This window comes from Chiloscyllium plagiosum, chromosome 43, assembly GCF_004010195.1.
Source record: "Chiloscyllium plagiosum isolate BGI_BamShark_2017 chromosome 43, ASM401019v2, whole genome shotgun sequence".
NCBI lineage: Eukaryota > Metazoa > Chordata > Chondrichthyes > Orectolobiformes > Hemiscylliidae > Chiloscyllium > Chiloscyllium plagiosum.
In genome coordinates, this window is record NC_057752.1 from 8,137,148 (window position 1) to 8,164,886 (window position 27,739).

The 27,739-nt window shown below is 39.8% G+C and overlaps 1 protein-coding gene across 13 annotated transcripts in view; it reads right to left on the minus strand.

Moving 5' to 3' along the window:
- Positions 1 to 27,739, minus strand: part of LOC122543347 (zinc finger CCCH domain-containing protein 10-like) — a 150,430-nt gene that overhangs the window by 36,813 nt on the left and 85,878 nt on the right. For 2 of the 13 annotated variants that reach the window (XM_043681915.1, XM_043681919.1), the window contains exon 2: positions 8,041 to 11,741. The exons of 7 other annotated variants lie outside the window; for them this stretch is intronic. In XM_043681915.1, the coding sequence (XP_043537850.1) occupies positions 11,040 to 11,693 (654 nt within the window). In that variant the 5' untranslated portion in view covers positions 11,694 to 11,741 and the 3' untranslated portion in view covers positions 8,041 to 11,039. Of the gene's footprint in view, positions 1 to 8,040; positions 11,742 to 13,095; positions 13,288 to 13,460; positions 13,587 to 20,852; positions 20,875 to 27,739 lie in introns of those variants that run through there. 4 more of the 13 variants (XM_043681918.1, XM_043681913.1, XM_043681914.1 and 1 more) reach the window with 4 other exon arrangements.

Genomic DNA, 27,739 nt, shown 5'->3' on the forward strand with positions numbered 1-27,739 from the left:
AAGACGACAAAATAATTGTCTCATTTGATGGAACAGCCCTGTTCACATCAATCATCAACCAAAACAGTCAAGGACACAAACACCAGACAGCACCAACTTCATCAGTAAAGACAACATCTTCAACATCCATGTGGCACCACCCACTTCACACTCAATAACAAAACCTACAAACAAATGACCCATGGGGTCACCAATATCAGGGTTCTAAGCAGAAGCAGCAATGCAGAGACTCAAACAAAAGGCCCTCCCAACTATCCAAACCAAACTTTGGACTCCACTATGTGAATAACACCTTTGTCATCACAAAATGGAACAAAGTAGATGAAATCTACATCATCAACAATATCCTTACTGGCATAAAATTCACAAAGGAGGAGAATGACAACAGACTCCCATTCCTAGATATCACAGTAGAATGAACAATTAATGGAGAACTTCAAACCAGCATCTACAGAAAAGTAACACACACATACACACACACACAGACCAAATACCCAACAACAGAAGCAATTATCCCAACACCCACAAACGAAACTACATCAGGACATTATTTCAATGGTGCGGCACCCAGGAACTATGAATAGCAGAAGAAAAATACTGATACTTCAAGAATGGATACCCAATAAACACAGTCTGGGTTCGTTGTTGAAAAAAAAACAAACAGACATAATGTGCCCAAAAACCCTAGCCACATTACCATACAAAGACATCTCTGAAATGACTTCCAGTCTTCTTGGCATCATGGTAGCCCACAAACCTACAACACATTTAAACAATGGCTGACGAATCTAAAGGGCCCTATACAGACAACCAGCAAAACAAATGTCATTTACAAAATACTGTGCAAGGACTGTAACAAACATTACATCGGACAGACAGGCAGAAAGCTAGCCAGCAGTATACATGAACACCAACTAGCCACAAAAAGACATGCCTCACAATCACTAGTATCCTTATATACAGACAAAGGAAGACACCACTTCAACTGGGACAGCACATCCATCAGAGTCAAGCCAAACAGAGACACGCACGGGAATTCCTAGAGGTCTGGCATTTTAACCAGAACTCCATCAATACACACCGATTTGGACCCCATCTACCATCCTCTGAGAAAAAGAACCGGAAATGATGTCACCCACCTTAAGACCAAGACACACAAATAGAAAGCGGGACATAACACCAGCACTTCAGTGGTGGGTCACTGATACTACCTAGCATGGTGACAAAACATCTGAAAACAAACCTTCCAGCTCAACGAGCAAATTTACAACTTGATCCAAATTGTTTAGAAAATTTCCTGTCTTCCTCTCTCAATTAAGCTTTTCTGTAAAACTTTGAGTTGGATTAAGTTCTAAAATCCAGCAAAAACTATAATTCTACCAACACTTCAAAAATGTTATGTAGAAGTCATCAACTGCGATAAACATTGTCAACATGACATCCAGGGTAGTTTAAAGTTGTGGCTCATCAACTATTTGTTGCATTGAGATTTTGATCAGGGCTTGAAATATCTACAAGAAAGCACAATCTGAACTAGCATAAATTCCCTTCAGACTAAGGAATGCCCTTGTTGCCTACTGATATTCACCTTCTAAAACTGCTACTGGAAGTCATGACCTGAACTTTTAATTATCTTCACAGATGCTGCCAGATCCGCTGAGCATTTCCAGCATTGTGTTTTCATTATCCATATTCGAGAATAGGGAGACTACAGCATATGAATCAGCCCAAATGAAGTACCCAAACAGTGACAGGGTATGTTCAAAGGAAGTAAAGCAAAACTAGCATAGCAAGATTTGCTTGATCAGTGACCAAACCATTGTGTATTGGCCTGGAAGTATTTTATGAACTTTCATAATTACTTACTAATTGTCCATGCAATTATTTTATCAGCCTGAATTCAGGAAGCACACAACAATGTGCCCTAATACCCTTTTTTTTGTTTTAGAACTTGAAAATTTGTGAACAGGACCATTAACTATATTGACTTCAAACCTAATCTAGTCAAGAAATTATTCTGACTCAGAGTTTCTGGGACAGTTCTTTCTTCCAGTCCAAACAGTACAAGACTAAAACTTTCAGGAGAACCTTAAATAAGTTGGAACAAAAATGTGGAAAATGTCCAATAGTAAAACAAAACAAACTAACACCAGGTTACGCTTTCTCCTACGATCTTACTAATTTCACATCTTCAAATAACTGAAGGTTATTTTCCCTCCTATTCCATGTTTTCCCCAGTCACATTAAAGGTTTCTTTTATTCAATATCTAACACCCACTGAGTATTTAATTCAACACTTCTTTCAGATGCACACTCACTGTACATTTACATTTTGATAATATTATGTAGGAGTAATGAAAATGGTTTTTAAAAGCACTTTTTGGTCTCTTACTTCCCTCAGTGTGTCATTCTTGGTGACCATACTTTATTCATCTGGCCCCATTAAGTAACCTTACACATCTTATCCCTACATCATAACTTTAATAATATCAATAAGACCTCTCAGTGCCCTCTTGTTGCTTTTGCCTAAATCCAAAGACTTTGAAATCCAAAGTTGGGCAATAACCCAATCATGACTGATCTGGTTTTTGCCTCATCACAATTATTTACTTAACCCTTCATAGTGCTTATCCAATATATACCTACTCTTACATTGAGCACCCTCATTGCTGCATACAAAATCTATTTTTCCACAAAAGGTGGGTGAACAGCTTTCAGAAGAAAATCCTGTGCTGTTTGCTATTATGGACAATGCTGCAATAGTACTTAATGCCCATCCTTGGTTGCCTGGAGATGGCCTTAAGTTACTGCAATTCTAAAGATAAGATTTTCATAATTATGAGCAGAAAATTGCAGGATATGCATCAGACAACAACTGCCCAAATTGGAACAGTTTAAATTATGGAAGGGAACTTGAAAGTGATATTATCCCTTTTTGATTGATTGGATTCCCTACAGTGTGGAAACAGGCCCTTCGGCCCAACAAGTCCACACCGACCCTCCGAAGAGCAACCCACACAGACCCATTCCCCTACACCTAACACTATGGACAATTTAGCATGGTCAATTCACCTTTGGACTGTGGGAGGAAACCCACGCAGACACGGGGAGAACTCCACACAGACAGTTGCCCAAGGCGGGAATTGAACCCGGGTCCCTGGCACTTTGAGGCAGCAGTGCTAACCACTAAGCCACTGTGCCGCCCTTGATATTCTTGTCCATTTCAATGATAGAAGCCCAATGAAGGGAGGTTTTAACGCCTTCTGTACATTGTATAAACTAGCAGCCAAGACCAGAGGTTATCAAGCCTCAAGCCCCAATGATTATTGGAGGTCAGTCATCTCAGCTCCAGGACATCTCTGCAGGAGTTCATTAACATAGGTATTCCTAATCAACCTGTCCCAAGATGCTGTGACACACCTCTGAAGCAGATGAGAATTGAATCCAGGTCTTCTAGTCCAGAGGTAGGGACACCACCACTGTGCCATCTAGGCAAGACCAGTAGAAAATGGCTGATCAAGTCCCAAGCCCCAATGATATCCACATCCTACTGTAACCTAACTGGCTACTTCATTATCTGGAGCTGTGAAGAGAGTTATACACTATTAATCAGCAGCCACAGCTCCACACTCAATCTTTGGCAAGTGGACGTAATTCAGAATTGAGCAGCTGAAGATGATTGAATTGAGGAAACTTATGGCATCATGCAGCGATAAACCAAGTGTACAATGACCACCTAACAAAGAACTTCATTTGCATCAAGTACAACTGCACTTACTGGACACTACCTTCACTCCAATTCATATTTGCCAATACTTCATTGACTTCCCCTACTTAAATACTGTCTTGCTGTCAAGGATACTTGCTACTCTTGCATTCCATTTGGTATACAACTCTTGGGTCCATATCTGCATCAAGACCAAGATTAGGCTGAAGCTAAGATGTTCTGTCAGAATTTGACTGTGCAGCTTAAGAGTTTAAAATGATTATGTTTGCCATTGTGACACCACCTTCCGAAACATGAACACAATCATGATGGTGGAAATCATGACCATTTCATCTATGGTTAATCCATTGTTAAGAGAATTCATTCAATCTCTTTCATGTGCAGTAAATAAACAACCACAAAAGGAGACCAAAAGTGTAAAGACTCTTTTGTCAAAACAAAAATCAGCAATATTAAATAGTTACAATTTCAGGAACGAAAGTGTAGGGTGTCCTAAATGGATTCTATTTGAGTACTGAACGAGGGAGATAGTTTGATAGATACATAAAACACCAAAAGCTCTTCTCCCAGCTCAACCCAAATCTTAGGACAAACCTGTTGGTCAAGAAAACATTGGACTGCAGAAGGTATGCAGAATAATTGAGACCACATGCCTCACATTTGACCAAAACAACTACATGCAGATCAAATTCTTTACTAGGATTAAATTCTAATTGTGTGGTCCAAGGTTCTATACCCTCAATTGCTTCTGCGCCAGGCTGGTCAGAGTATCCTTCAACTCCACAGTCCAAAAATGTGCAGGTTAGGTGAATTGGCCCATGCTAAATTGCCCGTAGTGTTAGGTGCAGGGGTAAATGTAGGGGAATGGGTCTGGGTGGGTTGAGCTTCAGTGGGTCGGTGTGGACTTGAAGGGCATGTTTCCACACTGTAAGTAATCTAAATCTAAATCCTGGGCCTACCAGGAACCAGGCTAAGGGTAGCAATTCCTGCAATCATTTGCGGGAAGGAGCCCAAGATGTTGGTGCCCTTTGCACCAGCAGACGCAAGATTTGCTCCAATGCTTGCCAATCAACGTTAATATTTGAGAACAAACTTCATATTCTTCAAAGTTTTGCTTTAATGTCAGGCAGTTTTTTTTGTTTTTCCCATTGGCAGAGCATGTTTAACCAACAACTTCAGTTTAAGGTCATATCTGAGTTTTGCATGTAATAAAAACTTGGGAGGAGTGTTGAAAGGCAACTGAGACTTGAAGAACTGGAATCCAGCAAACCTTTAGGAGATAAGGAGAAAAAAGGAAAGGAACTACTTTTTAGTTGCCAAGAGAAAGTTGAGAAAACAAAACTGGAGCAGTTAATTGCATCCCTTACCCTTTTGTGGTATAACAGCAACAGGTGTAATAATCCAAGTTCAAAATTTTTGAATGCATGCCAAATGAAATTTGAAATTGAATTGCAACTGTATGAGTAACATTGAATATACTGAATAGAGTGGCAGGAAAATAAATACTGGTTTAGTGACAAAAACAGGACCTGTTCAGGTAATATTCATCTCTCGCATATCCAAACACCATTACCATTTGGCATTATTTCACTTTTGGAGGATTCTTTTAAATTTAGAAAAATAGCTGTCAACTTTCCTATTTTATTGATTGAGTTTGTTTTCATCAATAAGAGATATATATAAGAGAACTAAAATTTACATTTTAGACACTCACTAAGCACATCCAATCAGAAACAAGACTAGTAAAGCTCCTCTACTTCAGAAAATCTTGAGAGCTTCCTTGACTGTACTTGCATAGTGTTTTCACTTTACATATAGTGATCTCACTAATTATTTTATGCTGAATTGGAAGCAAATTATCACATGAACCTATTCCTACCAGAGATGGGTATCAACCTACAGATATTCACTTCAAGTGGATGGGCATCAATCTACAGATATTCACTTCAAGTGGATGCAGTAGAATAGTCATGTTCCAGGACTAGAGATGAGAACTAACATCACAACATGACAATTCAAACTCAGCTTTAGAAAATCTAGAAATTGTATCATGCAATTTTCTAACAGTTGTAAAAACCAAATTGGTTTATTAATGTCTGTACATTAGAGTCATCACTTCTGTACCATACAAACATGATTCCTATCATGTAGCCAACAGGGTAGTCACTTGCATCTCAAGGTAACATTGTGAGAGAGCAAAGGTCAGTATTAAGAGCAGTTACTCAGATTAAAGGATCCACAAAGTTCACTGCTTAGATCACAATGATTAAGTATTAACTATTTGATTTATTCATAAATCTTCTCAATCAAAATTTGCCAATTATACCAAATATGGTGGTATGGCAGAGGAAAATGCATCATAAGACACTATAAAACTTACAGTTGAGCAGGAAATAAATTTTCACGTAGATGACTAAAAAGTGATACCCTTTGGTTAGAAAAGCTGAAACATCACCCACACTTTGGAAAACAAGAAATTAAACAAGGTACAGAAAACAAAAATTTCAGGATAAAAGGGGAATAATTTTTTTTTAATAACAGGCAAGGCTGGTCAGCAAATCATCAAAAAAATGCTATCAAAGCACTGGGGTTTAGTCTCATGGATATAGAATTTGCAAGTAGAATTTAACTTTGGACTTTGGTCAGAGCTGTTCTGTGAATAGTTCTGGTTCCCATGCTGTATAAAAAGTATCATGGAGAAAGTAAAAAAAAAAAATCCTTCAATCAGAACAGTAGGAAGGAGCCCAAGATATTCGTGCCCTTTTCACCAGCACCTTGCTCCAATACCTAGGCCCCATTAACATTAATATTTTAGAATAAAACCTGGTGCAATGGGAACATTATTTAAGAATATGTAGCTGTGTGTTTTCCCCATTGGCAGAGGATGTTTAACCAAACAACTGAAGTTTATAGGCTATGCTTGAATTTTACACAATGAACACTTGGGAGAGGTTCTGAAATGCAAGTGCCACTTGAAGAACTGGAACCCAGCAAACACTTAGAGGCAAGGAGAAAAAAAGAAAATGACTAGAAATAAGTTTTCAATTTCAAGGATGTTACTGGAGTTGAGCTGATTATAGATATCAGGAAAAAAAATAAAATTAAGAGAGAAGACCTGACAGAGTTGCTTGAAATTATAAATGGCTAGACAAGGTAAATTGTGGAAAGAATATTTCCACTTATTGCAGAATCCAAAATTAGGGGTCACAAATTCAAACAGTTCAAAAGGAACAGCATCTAACCAAATGGACCATCCATTACTCATCAGTGTCCCTAGCATCATGGCTTCTCTCTGCCTCAAATATTTTCTACAGATAGTGAGAACAAATTTAGCAGGCATGATCTATTTATATCTTTCTTACAAAAAAAGATTGAGTCTTAACATTTACCACTCTTCAATGGCTCTCCTGAACATAAACCTTCATATTAGCATGCACACATGGAAAAATGTCAAACAAGGTTTAAATTCCCAATGGACACAATTGGTTTTAATTTTGATTATATTCAGGGTCCTTGGAAATTCAGCAGTTTGTACTGAATTCAGTAATTTAGGTACAATAGAATGACTCTCAACACCTCACCTAGCCAAAAAAGACAGGATTCCAAATCCGGAATACTGCTCTATGACCCTGGCTGGAAGAGGATTTTTGGATGCCAGGGAAGGATAGGATCATTTATTTTGCAAGGTATCCTGTAGAACTAATGACCAAACATGGGAACATTTTTGACTAGAATTACATTTACCTTCCATTCTAACATAACCTGCTTCTAAATAGAATTCAGATTTAAAGAAAAACACTCCTGTTTAAAACCACTGGCTAAGAGGCAACTCACCTGCTTCTGATCCATGCTTTTTCCAAGATAAGCCCTTTCTCAACGGTTCCTCATATGGTTTCCAATTTTAAAACAACCCATTTCTAGTTTTTAAAAACTATCTTCAAATATGATTTGCATAAAATCTTAAACAAATTAATTCCCCATCCTAGGTAGGTCACAAACATACATCAGATCACTGACTGCAGTCAAAGTAGAAGACACAGGGAACTTGGAAAGTAGGTGGCAGTCTTTTCTTAAATAAATGCCATAGCCATTTCTCTCTCCTGCTGGTTAAAACAGCTCCAAAGTGATGAAGCTTTAACAGCATGTTTCATAGTACCTGTCACCTCCAAATGGCTTAGTAATCACATTCTAATATTATTAGATTAGGTTGCGTTTAAACACGTCCTGGGGTGAAGGACAGAATTTTAACTTTATATCCCAGAATAGGCAATGCTATTTAAGTATGCACTACAAACACAAGGAATACAAAACAATTCACAAATGAAAATTTGCTTTATTGTTATACACTCAACAGACTTCCATAGAAATGAAGGTGAACACATTTTTGCTTTAAAAGATCTACAATTAAACGAAGTACACTTAGTTTAGGACTCTATAGGTTCTGCTGTCCTGGAGGTCTGCATCAGTGGAACGATTAACCATGGGAAAGAACAGTCTACATGTAATCGCATAGAAAAGCATTAACCATAGCAAAGAATTATGCAGCAATCAATATATACACATTATACACATACTGTACCATTAAACCTTTCCAACCCATAAAGAACCAACAATAGCAGTGATGGTTTCCCATTTTATTGGCATACCTAGATGGCAATTGAAGTGTTTACTAATATCAGAATAACCACTTCTCTGCAAGTTAAGTCCAATGCAGGAAACAATGTAATTTGGTAGCATAGTAATAATAAAACATTGAATGGTGAAATTAAAAAAAACTACTTAGCAATCAGTAGTAAAAGCCAGAACTTAAACTGAAGGAACAGAATTGCAGTTCAGATCAATGGCAGATAGAATGCATGCACTATCACAGTACTGCAACATTCTCCAGATGCACAGATCTCACGATGACCACATTAACTCAGACCTCAAATCAAAATTCCTTTGTATAAAAAGTGTCAATAATTATGACAGGGTCTGTGTAAACTGTATAAAGAATTTCACTGTGAAAATACACTAAGAAATACAATTAGTAATTATTTCTGAATTATTAAATAAATCTTGGTGCAACAGTATAGTCTGGGAGTTGTAAGCCAAGCAAAAACACTGTTGAACGTCTTTTTTTGACTGGAAAGGGTTAACAATAACTGATGAGTAGCCATTGACCAAGAACTGCTCCTGACCACCCTCCCCAGAGTTAACTTAAGTTTGAGTGGTGCCCAACAATTTAGGTAAATGTGAGGGATGGGAGAAGAAATATTAACGGCTTAAATATTGACCCCAAGCTTTAAGTTGAAATGAACTAAATTCACATAGTACATACAAACACCATAATGGGGGATAAATGGATGCCAGAATCCTAAACCAATGAGGCCAGTTATGACTGTAAATAGTATCACGGTATGTTTCAGTGCAAGAATCTAAAATAAACACTACAAAGAGCAAGCGATACTCAAGCACTGTGGTTTGAGGAACTGAAAGAGGCTACAGTTAAATCCATGAAATTTGTATCGTATGCATTAATGGCAAAAACCTGCTTTAGGTCCTGCTGTGAGAAATTGATTTCAGTCATTTATGCAAATCTGATGAATAAGCTATTGTGCCCCATCTATCACAAACAGGATTCTATTGCACACCCAATTATGACTCATCCATCCCTGTATACCAATTATAACTAAAATAATTAATATTCCTAAACTACAAGAAAGGAATTCCAAAAGTATCTGGTAGTCGCAGTATTAGCTTGATATCCATCATCACCAATACCTAGTGGTAGCGCAATGAATTGCATTTTGCAACACAAAGCTGTATTTTATCCCTTGAGCTTAAAAGATGGCATAAAAGGAAGGAGATGGAAGCAGGTGGACAAAGGGAAATCAGGAATACAGTAGCTGTAGGGGCTAGTCCATGTCCACCATTACCAGTTGGAGTGGCAGAATGAAGACCAGCTGTTTCTTCAAAGAGAGGATGAGAATCGGAAGAAGGTCGTTTCTTTATTTGCTGCAACAGCCAGAGAAAGATCAAGATTTTCTGAGGCTAAATTTCTGGCCTCCAATAGGGCTAGCAGAGTGACAAGAAAAAAAAATTTAAAAACTTATGAACAGTAGCTGGGGAATTACTAACAGCAGGCAAAACTCTCTCTTCACTGGACATAGTGAAAACATGGCAACTAATATCTACACTCATTCAATTGTTTTAAATTGAGTTTTAAAGTAGAAAGCAATACAAGATGATTAACAGAAAAACTGCATGGAGGAGCCATGGATTCCCACCAATGCAAAAAAACAACCCACTACAATACAGATTTCTAATGACCAAAGTACCACCAACCCAACAATACCCATTATGCAGAGCATTAAAAATGCCTCATTCTTGTGGTACAGTTGACTAACTAGCAAATGATTGACTTGGTTCTCACAAAGGTCAGTTACAAACAAAGTAACAAATACATGAGGCAGCTAACTACATGTTTAAAAAGATGATTTGGGTGTATGAAGGACTGCAAGTTCCCATTCCCTAGATTTAGCTGAGAAAATAGATCAGGACAGCAAGATCGATCAAGACTTATACAGCCCTTTAGTACCCAAAACCATTACAACTTGCAACACATACCAAAGCATCTCACCGTAACACACTGGATGATTTTACAGTACAGATGGTTCAATGAGTTGCCAATTTTGCCACTTAATTCATTTCTGCTTTTGTTACCTAGTTTTGCCAAAGATAAATCTGGCAAACACCTCAAGTCTTGCTACACGTTTTCATAAAAGCAAATGCATGAAACTGTGAGAAGACTCAAACCTGCGCATGTATGGCCATAATGAAGTCAATGGATGGAAAATTCAAATTGTGATGCTTGGAAAATTGTCCAAAGCCAACACTGGATTATACCCAGACTTTCTTTCATACTTTTTTTTTAAATTAGTGAACAGTGAAGGCAAGAAAAGAAGGTCAAATTATGCAAAATGGTTTAAATGTTCACAGCAGGAAAATGGGATATAAACATGAACCAATACCAGAATCTTCGATATTGTTCTTATTTCACCACCACTCCCAAATGAAATGTTGGAAAGGGTATCACAGCAACCCCCGTCCATTTATAAATTCACGGTAGTGGTATGTTAAAACTGCCTTATATTGATTGAGCTTGTGGTCTTATATTGGTCAATTTGTAAATTTGCAACTGTAAAGCAGAGTCCCAGCACAACGTTCTCAGATCTGACAAACTACATAGGTTTCTTTATTAGTATACTGAAGTGACAAACAGGTATTTAAGGAGTTGAGTCACACCTCTTTCAGGTAATCAACTCCAATGTCACTGGGTGGTGAATCTCCCAGCTGTTGCAGTGGGCGTGGGTGTCATAGGTGTCATGGAGGTCATGGGGGTCATGGGGGTCATCATTCCCATCTTCACTTGGTTGCGGAGATTTGCATTCTGCTCCAGGAGGAGCTCATTGGTGGCCATCAGGTTTGACACCTGTTTTTGGAGATCCTCAACACGCTTTTGAAGCATGAGATTCTCTTCCTTCAGAAACCGGTAGTCAGCTGCGCCAGGATTTTGCATGCCGTAGTCGTATACTTCAAACCCCATGCCCTCCATCCTTCTCCTCTTCATGTGAGCATCGTAGCCATCGTAGAGGTCATCGTAGCGGTCATATCTGCGTGCCAAGGGAGAAAACACCTGGCTGTGCGCCATACCTTGGTTTTCATAACCATACTCGTCGCGCTTTACGTGCAGGAACTTACATTTGGGCCCTCTTTGACAGTCACCCTTCTGATAGTCGTGGCAGATCGGAATCTCACCTTTATTAACAGGTAGATCAGAAGATAAAAGGCCAAGGGTGGACATCTCATTAGCGTCTGGGTGGCGGAACTTGCAGCGCTTACCGCGGTTGCAGACGTTGCGCAGGAAGTCACGGCAAATATCATCTGTACTGGGGCCAGCCTCCTCGGTGCCGTTATCTGGCATTTTTATAGATTAATTCTGCGCTGTTTAGCCAAGGCGCTACACAAGCAACTGCAAAAGAAAAAAAAAGGCAGGTCTTTACAGAGAATGAGCGATTCATTACAAATTAATTATTGCGCATTCTATAAAACATTGAATTTTGAGTAGTTGCAGTAGCAACATTACCAAGTGACTATTAGGACTGAAGAAATCTGTGCAACATGTGTTAGCACACAGAAAAAATCACAAAGGAATCAGTCAGATCCACAAATGTGATGCGCGCAAAACCAAAGCTCTACAATTTATGGTTGCCTTCAAGTTTCATAATTTAGTGGTTAAATTAGAACGCTAATCCATGCTAGAACACATGGATTTCTGGTGCGCCAATATAAACTCTTCCTTTGGAAAGGAGTACAAGAGGCAAACACTAAAACTGCACTAAAAGATAATGTAGTAGATATCTAAGTGAATTGTGCCTATCTACATCAAATGGTAAGCCTTCACATAAGTTACCAATCTCAACATGCACAGGGGTAGTGCTCACAAACTCAGGATGTGCATTAGCCTCTCGATATTATTGGATTTTTGCTCTTAAAACTTTACAAGGCAGACTACCTTAAAAGAAAACAAAGTGGCCTTAAATATGAACTCTTAAAAGCACTTGACATAATGCAAACTAAAAGATTAATACTTTAGCAAAAAGCAGTGAAGTATCTGATCTGAAGGCAGTTACGTCGAGGTCACCCTCACTATTGAGCTAAGAGGCGCACTAACAGGCACAGTTGATGGTTCTTTGCCCAAGGACCACCACAAAGTTGGGGCGGGGTGGCGGCGAAAATTCTCGCCGAATAATAACGTTTCATCTGGCTCCACTGAATGGATCAGAGTGATCTCATGTAGTTCCGTCAACTTTGAACATAATATATTCAACAGCATGAAAACCAAACAAGTCACAATGCTTGTACCCAAGTTTAGTTGTCTACGGTGTGCGGCGGGGGAATTAAATCCAACTGCGATACAAGAAAACTCTGCAGGTGTGGGTGTCGGTCAAATCGTTTGAGCTGCAGTAAATTTTACACCTCTTGCATTGTACACAATCATTTTCAATGTAGCTTATCGGATTACAAGGCTTCTAGACCTCAACGTCCTGATACAGGAAACAACTGCATTCATACTAACTGAACCCTCAATCGTAATATTTAAACAGTTAGAATAAATCGAGAAAGTGATCACGGGTGAAAGAAACAGAAAACAGGAACACATTTACACAAACGGTTCAGCTCCTCCAAACTACGAACAGATCCAGACAACGGCGTCAGAACTGCAATTCGAGCCACTTTAAACAATTCTAAACAAATATTTTGCGATAAACTATTTGAGTATGGGAAATTGATTCAGTATTTAACATGTAAAAACCAAGGCGAACCTTCAAACAAATTTGTCCTCCCATCCCCCACAAGACAGTCTGATTTTATCCTGCGTGCCACGCACACGAACTAAAGCAGTTTATTCGACGGATGCTTCTGTCTTTAAAGCATCTTTAACCAATTTATCCAACAATGTGATTCGGCAGCCGCGGTCGCTCCAGATTACTGTTGAACCAAGTGCCTCGCAAACGCGTTCGCTGGATTTCAGGCTGTAATGGCGCCTTTAGGCCTCGACTTCCTGTTACAAATTAAAATGACCCCCAGCTCACAAACAAACACGAATCTTCTAAGTACAGCGTATGCACATATAAATCTTGGAATGATTCCAATGACCCCGAAGCTTTTAACATGTGTCAAAACTCACAAACCACGGGTAGGTTTACCTATACAGCACAGCTCCGTTCTGCTCAGTTCCTTCCCTCACAGGCTTCAACACAAAGAGGCTCAACGCAGGTCCTCCCAGTCAAGGGTAACTTCACGACAAAGAGCATTAAACTAGGTCCTCCCAGTCAAGAGGGACTCCAAGCTAAAACAAGGCGTATCATAGGCGCCTTTGACAACAAAATTTGAAAAACTCATTCCATGCCTCGTCGAATACTAAATACCATTTATTAAATGGAAATCGCTCATTTTTATTTAAGATGTGCCATTTTCACAAACGTCATTTTAGAAAACATAACACACTCTACATAGAAGTTTTGTAAACTACTCTGATATAGGAACAAGGGATTGGACTGTATCTACATAGAATTCTGGTGTTTCCAATGAAAATTTAGGAATCAAATGCTTACACTATATTAAACATGAAAAAAAGGGAAACACCGGATTTTATTTTATGAACATAATTTTTGGCAGTCTGATTTGAGAGGTGATCGTACGAAATCTAGCAATCTATATCACTCTTGCAACGATCATTCTTAACAATATTGCGGCGTCTTCTATCACGACGTTTATTTCTTCTAAAAAAAATCAGTATTCGATTAACCATTGTTAATTCAGATCACACAAACTTTCTGGCCAAAGTCGGGCAACTTACTCTAAGGCCTTCCAGAGCTGGTATATAATCGAAGATAGTTCACTACCCGCCTTGCTTACGAATGAGAGGAACTCGGCCTTCAAGGAGTAGTGAAACGAACCACACATTGCCTATGGAAAAGTAAACACCTTCCTCTCAACAACACACAACAGCAAACTAGTCCTTCAACTCCACTTAAATGCACTGGGTCCCTTAGAAGCCACAAAATGTGGCCTTCATTATAGACACCAATCCTTCAACAATATTAAACCATAGACTATTATTTACATTATTATTTCACTTCATCCAATAAAAATGAAAACAAGTGAAATTTCGATGTTTCCCTTTAAATTCACAAAATTACTGTGCAATCATTTGAAGTTAACTTCTCTTTCAAGCCATTTACAAAACTAGGAAAGGAAAGAAAAGACCCACCTATTATCAATCTTATCCTTTTAAGGGTATAGGATCTTTTCCAATCATGGCACCGTTAACTCTTGTGAAATGCACAAAGTGAAGATCATTTGTGGCCAATTTCAGGAAAATCTCTACTTTGTTTCTTCCTTATAGATAGGATAGTGAAGAAGGCATTTGGTATGCTTTCTTTTATTGATCAGAGTATGGACTACAGGAATTGGGAGGGCATGTTGCGGCTGTACAGGACATTGGTTAGGCCACTTGAAATATTGTGTGCAATTCTGGTCTCCTTCCTATCGGAAAGATGTTGTGAAACTTGAAAGGGTTCAGAAAAGATTTACAAGGATGTTGCCAGGGTTGGAGGATCTGAGCTACAGGGAGAGGCTGAATAGGCTGAGGCTGTTTTCCCTGCAGTGTCGGAGGCTGAGGAGTGACCTTATAGAATTTATGAAGGGCATGGATAGGGTAAATAGACAGAGTCTTTTCCCTGGGGTCGGGGAGTCCAGAACTAGAGGGAATAGGTTTAGGGTGAGAGGGGAAAGATATAAAAGAGACCTAAGAGGTAACTTTTTCTCGCAGAGGGTGGTACACGTATGGAATGAGCTGCCACGTATGGAAGTGGTAGAGGCTGGTACAATTGCAACATTTAAGAAGCATTTGGATGGGTATATGAATAGGAAGTGTTTGGAGGTATATCGGCCGGGTGCTGGCAGGTGGGACTAGATTGGGTTGGGATATCTGGTCGGCATGAATGGGTTGGACCGAAGGGTGTTTCCATGCTGTACATCTCTATGACTCTAAAAGACCCACCGATTATCAACCTTATCCTTTAAAGGGTATACGATCTTTTCCAATCATTGCACTGTTAACTCTTGTGAGATGCACAAAGTGAAGATTATTTGTGGCCAATTTCAAAAAAATCTCTACTTTGTTTCTTCCTCATTTCACAATACCAGGGTTATTGAAAGAAAGATGGTTTGTTTTTGTACTACGAGTTTTAGGCGCTCTACTTTATTTTTTAAAATGTTTACATGGGCTTTTTTGGCAAGCAAAGAGTTAATTGCTTGTATGTGAAAAAATGTTTCAGTGATTTGGTTAGGCATGGATAATGCAAAAGGCAGGAAGATATTTAAAATGGTTACTGTCTATACGTGTCCAATTCTCACTGCTACAAAAGATGTTACCAAAGGACACGTAATCAAAACTTTGTCAGTTGTGGTCCAGGATCTAACTATCGATTGTGTATCAACAGTCGATTGATTTTTTTTTACATTAGATTAGATTACTTACAGTGTGGAAACAGGCCCTTCGGCCCAACAAGTCCACAACGACCTTCCGGAGAGCAACCCACCCAGACCCATTCCCCTACATTTACCCCTTCACCTAAAGCTACGGGCAATTTAGCATGGCCAATTCACCTAACCTGCACGTTTTTGAACTGTGGGAGGAAACCGGAGCTCCCGGAGGAAACCCACGCAGACACGGGGAGAATGTGCAAACTCCACACAGACAGTTGCCTGAGGCGGGAATTGAACCGGGTCTATAGTACAAAAAAGGAACAGAAGAAAGCAGACTAGACCAGAACTAGTGTCAACTTGCATTTACGCTGGTTGTTGAGTATTGCTTTATTACTTAGTAAATCCTCAATTTGTTAAGCGTCTCACTTTTTTGTCTCATCAAAAAAACCAAATAAAAGGCATCATGGATAGTTTATGGTGCTATAAATTACTTCACTACTATCTCCTACTTGAACAGTACAGTGACCTGCTTTCTTGGTATGTCCAAATGGCTTTTGGAACACCATACTTTGAACTTTATCAATCAAGCTATCCAAAAGGCTACGTACTGCCCAACCTCAGGCACTTCCACAAAAAAAATATTCACCCCTTTCTTATTCAACAGGGGTTAACAAGATTGAATATAAGGAAATAAGGGGTGAATATCTTATTCACCCCTTATTTCCTTATATTCAATCTTGTTAACACGGTTGATTTCTCCCCTTATGGAAAAAGTGCATTTGTGTAGCACAACATACAAAGTTCTCTTGCTGTGACATATTTAAAGTATAAACATTGTAAGAAACACAATTAAAATCTCAAATGCCTCCTTTCCCCAATACAAGCTTCCCTATTGACACTCATTTCATCACTGCTTAATAGACCTCCTTTAAATTCCCTCCAATGACACACTGATCTCCTTTTAAAGCTATGAGCACATTCTCATTTCATAAGCAAGATGTAAAATGGTGCTCATATCAACTGTCTACTGAATTATACCTGGCTAACTCAGTGCAGACTGTTATAACTGCTGAAAATGTGTTGCTGGAAAAGCGCAGCAGGTCAGGCAGCATCCAAGGAACAGGAGAATCGACATTTCGGAAAATAAGCCCTTCTTCAGGAACCTGAAGAATTCCTGAAGGATTCCCGAAGAAGGGCTTATGCCCGAAACGTCGATTCTCCTGTTCCTTGGATGCTGCCTGACCTGTTCCAGCAACACATTTTCAGCTCTGATCTCCAGCATCTGCAGTCCTCACTTTCTCCTCGTAGACTGTTATAAACCAATTTCAAGTAGGCATAGGTGCATACTGCTGAAGTGTCTGAAAATATGGCTTATAAAGGCTATAAGATAACTGAACTGGGAAAACCTGTACTGGTACAGTAGTAGAACGACTATGAAGGCTGAGGTTAAGGATTTTGTTCAAGTCTCTAAACAATGCATTGTCTTCAGAGCATTTGGGGCAGAACATAGGCTGCAATTATGCGTTTTGCTACTCATCAGCCTATTTTCTTCTAATAATTTATTTTACTGGGCTGCAAAAACACCAAATATTGAGGACAGAACCAGGGTGCCCCAGCCAGAGGATTAAAAATAGGAAACACAGTTCCTTAGCACTTGCATTTCTCACCCTGGTCACAACAGGGTGTACATAATTCAGAAAATCTGTCTACAAATTAGCAGTTAACCATGAGAAAGTATAACATTCCAAAGTTTGATATTTCTGGTGTCTAATAAAATGTTCTCAGCACCAATATCCCCCACTTTTATATCAACAAAATCATACCAACAAATAAGATCTGTGCACCTTCAACAAGATAGCTCAAAACAGTACCTGGCAGACAGCAGAGTATGAGGGGGCAGGGGAAAGTGCTCATCACCCTCCTCCAAGATCAGAGTAATGATCAGAAAATCGCCTGTCCATTAAACGGAATGTTATCAATTTATACATATGGAAAATTACATAGCTACTATCTACCAATGGGAGAAGAAAGAATTAAAACAATAAGCCAAAATACTTAGTGTGTGCTTTCCTTAATTCATTACACAGAAGTGGCCGAAATACATTACTAATCATTCACAAGGCTCAAAATGCTCTTTGTGTGCAAAGTTTAGATAGACAATATTGATAACTGCTTCTCTGATCTTTCTGCTGACACTTTCAAAGACATTTAAAATACAAATACAAAAATTTTTGAACTTTTAAAGTTCAGAACACAGACACCAATCGGACAAAGTATTGCAATAAATTTGAATAAACCAAAGACCATCAGAAAGCAGGAGTCCGACTTCAAGCGTGTATGACAGTGTCAAGTAAACTGACCCACCCAAGAGGAATAGTGCTCTTTTATATCTGTAAGACTATGCAATTAAACTCCACCAACTGAAATAAGCAATTCTGAACAGACCATTGATTCTGTACATTTCACATCATGGATTAAAGCAGTCTGCAGCCACATTTTGTTTTGAAGCAGTAGTATAATCCCATGACAGGGTGAGTTGGGCTAGGTGATGAAATTTGATGGATATTTCCCCAGGTCCGTCAGATGTGGGAGCAGAAGTAATGCCATTCAGCCCATCAAGTCTCTTCTATCACTCACAATTAGGTCATGACTGATTTGATAATCCTCAAAACCATTTCCTTCATAACCATGGATTCCACTACTGATCAAAAGGTGATTTCAGTCTTGAATATATGACCCAGCCTTGACAACCCTGTAGTAAATAATTCCACAGATTCAATGCTCCCCAAAAGAAGAAATTGCTCACTTATCTCCTACTTGGGTGACTCCCCATTCTGAAATTATGCCCTCTGGTTCAAGATTCTCAAGGGGAAACAACCCCTCTGTCAAGACCCCAATGAATCTTCTACGTTTCGATAATGACACCTCTCATTCTTCTAAATTCCAATGAGTACAGACCCAACCTACACCTCATCTCTACTCATAACAAAGTCCCTCCATATCCACAATCAACCTAGTGAACCTTCTCTGGACTGCCTCCAATATCTTTCCTTAAATATGGGGACCAAAACTGTTCACAGTATCCTAGGAATAGAAACTATTCTTTTCAGTGGTTGTTTGACTTTTGTAAGATTTCCCAATTTTTATACTCCATTCCTTTTGAAACAAAGGTCAACATTCATTTGCTTTCCCTGTAACACAATGAACTTGTGGGCTAGTATTTCCATGATTCAAGCACGAGAACGCTCAAATCCTTCTATCCTGTAGCTTTCTGCACTCTCAAATTTAAATATTCAACTGCTCTATTCTTCTGGTCAACATGCATAACCTCACATTTCCCACAGTATATTCCATCTCCCAAGTTTTTCTCCACTTGCTAAACCGGTCTATATCCTTCTGAAAACTGTCATCCTCACCACTTGCCTTCCCATCTTTCTGCAATCTGCAAACTTGACGATAATACATTCACTTTCCTCAACCAAGTCATGAAGATATAGTCTCAGTAATTGCAGCTCCAGCACGAAGTCCTATTATGGTTTTCTACCAATCACAGGTTGCCATCCACAGAATGTCCCCTTGTCCCAATTCTCCGTGTTCTATTAGTTAGTATAACATGAACAGTGGATTGGGTAATTCCAAAAGCATGCCATTCATTGCCACACATGTAAATAAATTGCAGAAGTTAATGTCTATGAAGTCTAGTGACTGGTGTTGCTTTAGCTGAGATTGTACTATTTATGGTGTTAAGAAGTCAGGCTGCCAATGTCTTCTTCTAATCTCCCCAGGAAGAGAGATCAGGTAGGAACTTAAAAGGCAATAGGTCATTTAAGAGTTAATATTGGCATCACTAACTTGATACTTAAAAATGCCTAGGCAATAAATGGAAACTTACATGCAGGTTCACATTTAGGTTGGGTGAACAGAGCAAGTTTCCAAGAAGCAATTTAAGTGGATTCAGTAGAGACACACCAAAATGTAGTGGCATATCGGGCACAATATCATTAAGAGGAGACCACAGACAAGCCCAATCCCCTCACCAGATGTACACAGGACTCTTGTGGTGCAGTGGTTGTGCCCCCCACTCTGAGCCAGTAGCCTAGGTCACAAGTCCCACCTGCGCCAAAGGCATACAATGACAACTCTGTACAGTTTGGTTCAGAAGTATACACATTCTGAAAAAAAGTAATTGGATAATAGCCCCAGGAACACATGTTTGTTTTCTCTTATATCTAGTCAGGGCGCTCGGAATTCATTCAGTTCAGTAAACAGGACATGCAGTCTTCTCTGCATGTCTCAATTTAAACCAATTCCCCCTCCCCCACTTGTCATGCGTTGGAGCAATTTAAATCGAGACCACAACCTGCTGAGAGCAAGTTTTACATTTTAACGTAAACGTTTAACACATTTGTAGATTTGCGGTGAATCTTTTAAACTGTTGTAGAACTCCGTAGTGTTAGGTAAGGGATAAATGTAGGGGTATGGGTGGGTTGCGCTTCGGCGGGGCGGTGTGGACTTGTTGTGCCGAAGGGCCTGTTTCCACACTAAGTAATCTAATCTAATCAACGGGAAAATACGTTCTAAAAATACAAGTTTCCAAAATAGTTAATCTTCAATAGCCTAGCTCATAGATGCATTTTGAACTCGTTTGGTTTGCCGTCAGAGGAAGTCGCTGTTAAATCTGATCATAATTAAACTTTTTATTGATCCAGAAATTTGGACGTTTCAGAATTTCAAAATGAACCCACCTACAGCAGTCACTCTACGGTTCTTATCGCTTGCTGATCTCCTGTTTGTTTGTAAAGTAAGATTGCTTTCCCATTTCAACTTTTTTTCCGTTAGAGCTACTTAAATACACCATTGAAAATTTATAGTAAATTCAGTTGCTAATTTCGCAATGGACGTTTAAAGATGTGGAGAGTTTATTTTCGCCTGGCGCCGTTTCCAGCCATTTGTGGAACGGAAGCTTGGTGAATACTCCTGTCTTGCAACTTTGTGAAGTCCACATCAAATAAAATCTTCCCCATCTAAAACAGGGCAGGCATTTCTGGTTAGCCGAACTCAAATTAGCGAGAGTAAAATAACAGACCTGGAGTAATCGCAAACGCTTCCAGGTTACTGTCGGGAAGAAATCACAATTAACCGAAAAGCTTGTCAGGACAATAAATACTCTCCACATCATAATTCAAAACATCCAGCTCGCCAAGAGCAACTATACAAATAAACCAGCGCTGCTAAAGGGACTGTCCGGACTTGGGCGGGAATATCCGGGGAAGACTGAGCTCCTATTAGTTAATCTGACAGTTATGGATGGTATCAGGCACCATTTTGCAGACTTGAAAATTGCGGCTGCAAAGCTGTTTTTCAAAATGGCGCGTCAATATCAACTTTATTAATATAAACAAAGAAACGCCAAAGACTTAGGTAATTTGAACAAAGGAAATGAGAACATATCAACCCTCCCGAGTTCCTGTCAAGTTACACTGTACAATGAAACTAAACTGCAACAATGATTTGGAGATGCCGGTGTTGGACTGGGGTGTACAAAGTTAAAAATCGTCATTTTTAACTTTAAACTGTAATAATTCACTGTAACTGACCACTTAAAGATAACTTGCGACGTAAGCAGTTGCAACTGCTTAAAAAAGGTATTCTAACAGATGAAAGACTTAATCAATTTTTCAATGTATAATTTCAATTACATCACACTAAATCTTTGCTATAAATTCTGTTATGATTGAGCCCTCCACTACCACCTGAAGGAGCGACGCTCCGAAAGCTAGTGTGCTTCCAATTAAACCTGTTGGACTATAACCTGGTGTTGTGTGATTTTTAAATTTTGTACACCCCAGTCCAACACCGGCATCTCCAAATCATAAAAAAAGGGCGGTAGCTCAAGTAACCCTGGACAAAGCAATGATTATAACAGGGACCCACTTTTTTTTTAAAGAAAAGCTTGACGTGTATCTGATGTGCAGAACTCCATTCAAAACAGAAATCAAAGTCAAAATAGATTGGTTTTTCTCTGGTTGGCAAGCTACAACTAAGAGAAAGTGAGACCTGGAGATCAGAGTCAAAAAGCGTGGTGCTGTTAATCATAGCCGGTCAGGCAGCATCTGAGGAGCAGGAGAATCGACGTTTCAGGGATAAGCTCTTCATCCGTAATGCTACAACTAGTTGGGTGCCACATGGTTTGGCCTGCAAGTCCCAGCTATTCACAATGCAATCTATACTAATGACTCGGATGCAGGGATAGAAGATACTACAGTCAAATTTGCAGATGACACTAAATTAGGTGAGAAACTTTGATGCAATAAAGAAATAGAAAATTTACAAACCAGTATGTGGCAGGATGGCACAATGATTAATTTCCTTCCACAATCCGAAGATGTGCAGGGTGGATTGGCCATGCTAAATTGCCAGTGTCCAGTGATGTGCAGGCTAGGGGGATTAACTCTGCAGGGTTACAGCGATCAGGTTGTTTGGGGTTGGGCTCTGGTTAGGACGCTCTTTGGAGGATCAGTGCAGATTTGATAAGCCAGGGTTGTAATGGTTGGGGATTTTAATTTTCCAAACATAGACTAGGACTGCCAGAGTGTTAAGAACTTGGATGGAGAGGAATTTGTTAAGTGTGTACAAGAAAACTTTCTTATTTAGTACATGGATGAACCTATTAGAGGAGCAAAACTTGACCTTCTCTTGGAAAATAAGACAGTACAACTTTTTCACGCAGAGGGTGGTGTGTGTATGGAATGTGCTGCTACAGGAAGTGGTGGAAGCTGGTACAATTACAACATTTAAAATGCATCTGGATGGGCACATGAATAGGAAGGGCCTTCATTCCTGATGAAGAGCTTTTGCTCAAAATGTCGATTTTCCTGCTCCTCGGATGCTGCCTGGACCTGCTGTGCTTTTCCAGCACCGCTCTAATCTAGATATATGAATAGGAAGGGTTTAGAGGGATATGGACCAAGTGCTGGCAAATGGGATTAGATTAGGTTAGGATATTTGGTCAGCATGGAGGAGTTGGACCAAAGGGTCTGTTTCCATGCTATACATCTGAGTCTAAGTGACTGAGCTGTCAGTGGGAGAGCACTTTGGGTCCAATGATCATAATTCTATTAGTTTTAAAATAGTTATGGAAAAGGACATCTGATCAACAAGTTAAAGTTCTAAACTGGAGGAAGGCCAATTTTGACAGTATTAGGCAAGAACTTTCAAAAGCTGATTGGGAGAGGCTATTTGCAGATAAAGGGACGGTTGGAAATTAGAAGACTTTCAAAAATGAGATGAGTGTCCAAAAAGAGTTTGTTCCTATTAGTGTGAAGAGAAAGGCTGGTAAGTGTAGGGAATGCTGGATGACTAGAGAAATTGAGGGTCTGCCAAGAAAGAGGCGGCATAGAGTGAATCCCTCGAGGAATGTAAAGGCAGTAAGAGTATATTCAAGATGGAAATCAAAAGGGCAAAAAGGGGACAAGAGATAGCTTTGGCAAACAGGGTTGAGGAGAATCCAATGAGATTCTATAAATACATTCAGGGCTAAAGAGTAACTAGGGACAGAACAGGGCTCCTTGAAGAACACCAAGCCTGCCTGTATGTGGAACCACAGGAGATGGACGAGGTACTAAACATGTATTTCATGTCAGTATTTACTGTCGAGAAGGATATGGAAGCTAGAGAATTTGGAGAAATAATGATAGTTGAAACATGTCCATATTAGAGGGGAGGTGGTGCTAAACATCATACAACGCATAAAGGTGGATAAATCCCCACGATCTGATCAGGTGTATCCCAGAACTTTGTGGGAAGCAGGGAATTGATTACTGGACCCCTCGCTGAGATACTTATATGATCAATAACCATGGGTGAGGTGCCAGGAGACTGGAGGGTGGCTGACGTGTTGCCATTATTGAAAAAACGGCTGTAAGAAAAAGCCAGGGAAGTACAGACCGGTAAACCCGACATCACTGGTGAGTAAGTTGTTGGTGAGGATTCTGAAGGACAGGACTTAGGGATAGACAGGACTATGCATTGGGGATAGACAACATGGCTTTGTGCGTGGGAAATCATGTCTGACTTGATTCAATTTTTTGAAGAAGTAACAAAGAAGATTGAAGACGACAGAGCAATGGATATTGGACTTCAGCAAGGCGTTTGACAAAGTTCCACCTGGTAGATTGGTTAGCAAGGTTAGATCACGTGGAATCCATGGAGAACTAGCCATTTGGATACAAAATTGGCTTGAAGATAGGAGACATTGAGGGTGGTGGTGGAGGGTTGCTTTTCAGACTGGAGGCCTATGACCAGCAGTGTGCCGCAAGGGTCCACTGACTTTTGTTGTTCATATAAATTCTTCTATGTTCACATCCAAATAAATGGTTAGTAAGTTTGCAGATGACACCAAAATTGGTGGTGTAGTGAACAATGAAGGTGGTTATCTCAGAGCACAGTGGGACTTTGATCAGATGGGTCAATGGGCCAAGAAGTGGCAGTGTTGCATTTTGATAAGACAAATCAGGGCAGGATTTATACACTTAATGGTAAAGTCCTGGGGAATGTTGCCAAACAAAGAGACGTTGGAGTGCAGGTTCATAGTTACTTGAAGGTGGAGTCACAGGGAAGCAGGGTAGTGAAGGCTACATTTGGTATGCTTGTTTTTATTGGTCAGCCATGATGTGGAGGCACCAATGTTGGACTGGGGTGGATAAAGTTGAAAATCACACGACACCAGGTTATGGTCCAACAGGTTTATTTAAAAATACAAGTTTTTGGAGTGCTGCGCCTTTGTCAGGAGCTACATGATAAGGAGCAGCACTGTGAAAGCTGGTATTTTCAAATAAACCTGTTGGACCATAACCTGGTGTCGTATGATTTTCAACTTTTTTGGTCAATGTATTGAGTATAAGAGTTGGGATATCATGTTGCGGCTGTACAGGACATTGGTTAGGCCACTTTTGGTGTAACTTGTTCAGATCTGGTCTCACTTCTATAGGAAAGATGTTGTGAAACTTGAAAAGGTGCATAAAAGAATTACAAGAATGTTGCCAGGATTGGAAGGTTTGAGCTACAGGGAGAGGCTGAATTGGCTGGGGTTGTTTTCCCTGGAGCGTCAGAGACCGAGGGATGACCTTATAGGAGGTTTATAAAATCATGACGGGCATGGATAGGGTAAGCAGACATGGTCTTTTTCCCCAAGGTATGGAAGTCCAGATCAAGAGGGCATAGGTTTAAGGTGAGAGGGGAAAGGTATAAATGGGACCTAGGGGGCAACATTTTCATGCAGAAAAACCACCAGAGGAAGTGGTGGAGACTGATACAACTATAACATTTAAAAGGCATCTGGATGGGTACACGAATAGGAAGAGTTTAGAGGGATACGGGCCAAGTGCTGACAAATGGGACTAATTTCAGATATCTGGTCGATACGGATGAGTTGGACCGAAGGGTCTGTTTGTGTTGTACATCTCTATGACTTCTAGATAATAAATTTGACTTTGTATTCAAAGTGGAGAGAAATTTTGGAGTCAATGGTGCAAAGGGATCTACACATCCTCGTGCATGAATCACAGAAAACTAGAACACAGGTATACCAAATAATAAAGGAAAGCAAATGGAATTTTGGCATTTATTGTGAAAGAAATGGAATGTAAAGGTAGGCAAGTATTGCTTAAAATGTCCAAGGCATTAATGAGCTTGCACCTGGAATATTGCATACAAATTTGGTCCCCTTACTGGAGGAGGCATGCAGTTATATTAGAAGCGATTCAGAGGAAGTTCAAATCATTGCATCCAGAGATGAGTGGTTTGTCTTATGAAGAGAGATTCAGCAGTTTAGGCCTATAATCTCTGAAATTTCAAAGAATTAGAGGAGATCTAATGGAGGGTTATAAGATGCTAAAGGAGTTTCACAAAGCAGTCATAGAAAGTGTGCTTCCTGATGTGGGACAATCGAGAATGAGGTCATAATTTTAGGCTAAGGGGTACCAGACTGAAAACAGAGATGAGGAGAAATTAATTCTCTCAAAGGGTAGTTGATTCTGTGGAATTCACTACCAGAGTGGAGTGGAAGCTTGGGCATGGAGTAAATTTAAGGAAGAGACAGACAGATTTTTAATTAACAATGGGTTATCGAGCATGGGCAGGAAAGTGGAACCAAGGTTGAAATCTGATCAGCCAAGATCATATCAAATGGCAGGACAGGCCTGAGGGGCTGAATGGCCAATCCCTGCTTTTAGTTGTTATTCGCTTGTTAACGAGTTCCTAAACCAAATTGAGAAAATTAGAGGTGTATCTTCTATTTCAAACAAATAAAAACAGAAACTGCTGGAAACACAATGCAAGTCTGATGGCATCTGTGAAGAGAAAAGAATCAACCTTCAAGTCCAGTGACCCTTGTTCAGAACAGATTACTGGACTCTAAACATTTGACTTTTTTCACTCCTAAACCTTGAGTTTCTCTCGCAATTTCTGTTTTCCTTTGTTTCAGAACTCTAGCATCTGCAGTTGTTTCATTTTACCTCTTGTATTTGTCACATTATAGAATGGGAAGTCGAAAAAGCTGCGGGGCAGCTCAGAGAATCCTGCATATATTGTTCGTTAAAAGCTGTACAGCCAAGCAAAGGTGGCACACAAGTTCATCTACTGAACAAATACAAACTTTTAAAGTTAATACTTTTTCCAGAAGTATTACAATTTACAATATATCCCAAAAAAGGTTAAGGAGATGAATTTTACAAATTATGCAACAAAAAAGCTGCCAATGTCAAGAAACAAAGTAAAGAATCATTACAATTTTGGTGAACCACCCAAATTCAAATGGTCTAAGAACTGTAACTAAATCAAAAGGATATGAATTGTGGGTACACAGAACATTACAGTGCAGTACAGGCCCTTCGGCCCTCAATATTGCGCCAATCTGTGAAACCAATCTGAAGCCCATCTGACCTACACTATTCCATTTTTGTCAAAATGTTTATTCAATGGCCATTTAAATGCCTTTAAAGTTGGCCAGTCTATTACTGTTGCAGGCAGCGCTTTCCCCTACTACTGAGTAAAGAAACTACCTCTGACATCCATCCTATATCTATCACCCCTCAATTTAAAGCTACATCCCCTCATGCTAGCCATCGCCATCCGAGGAAAAATGGCTCTCACTGTTCAACCTAACTCTCCGATTATCTTATATGTCTCAATTAAGTCACCTCTCAACCTTCTTCTCTCCAGTGCAAACAACCTCAAGTTTTGAGAAGCCTCGTCTGGAAGCTCACTGAACATGGTGACGAAACGCCCGAAAATGAACCTTCTAGCTCAGCGACCAAACCTACATCCAGAACCTCAAGTCCCTCAGCCTTTCCTCATAAGACCTTCCCTCCATACCAGGCAATATCCTCGTAAACGTCCTCTGTACCTTTTCCAAAACTTCCACATCCTTCCTATAATGCAGTGACCAGAATTGTACGCAATACTCCAAATGCGGCGACACCAGAGTTTTGTACAGCTGCAGCATGACCTAATGGCTTTGAAACTCAATCCCTCTATTAATAAAAGCTAACACACCGTATGCCTTCTTAACAACCCTATCAACCTGGGAGGCAACTTTCAGGGATCTATGTACACGGACACAGATGTCTCTGCTCATCTACACTACCAAGAATCTTACCATTAGCTCAGTACTCTGTATTCCTGATACTCCTTCCAAATCACCTCACAATTTTCCACATTAAACTCTATTTGCCACCTCTCAGCCCAGCTCTGCTGTTTATTTATGTCCCTCTGTAACCTACAACATCCTTCATCGCTATCCACAACTCTACTGACCTGAGTGTCATCTGCAAATTTACCAACCCAACCTGCTACGCCCTATCCACATCAATGATTTGGATGAGAATGTACAAGGCATGATTAGTTAAGTTTGCAGATGACACCAAAATAGGCAGCCTCGTCAACGGTGAGGAAGGTAACCTTGGGAAGGGTAAA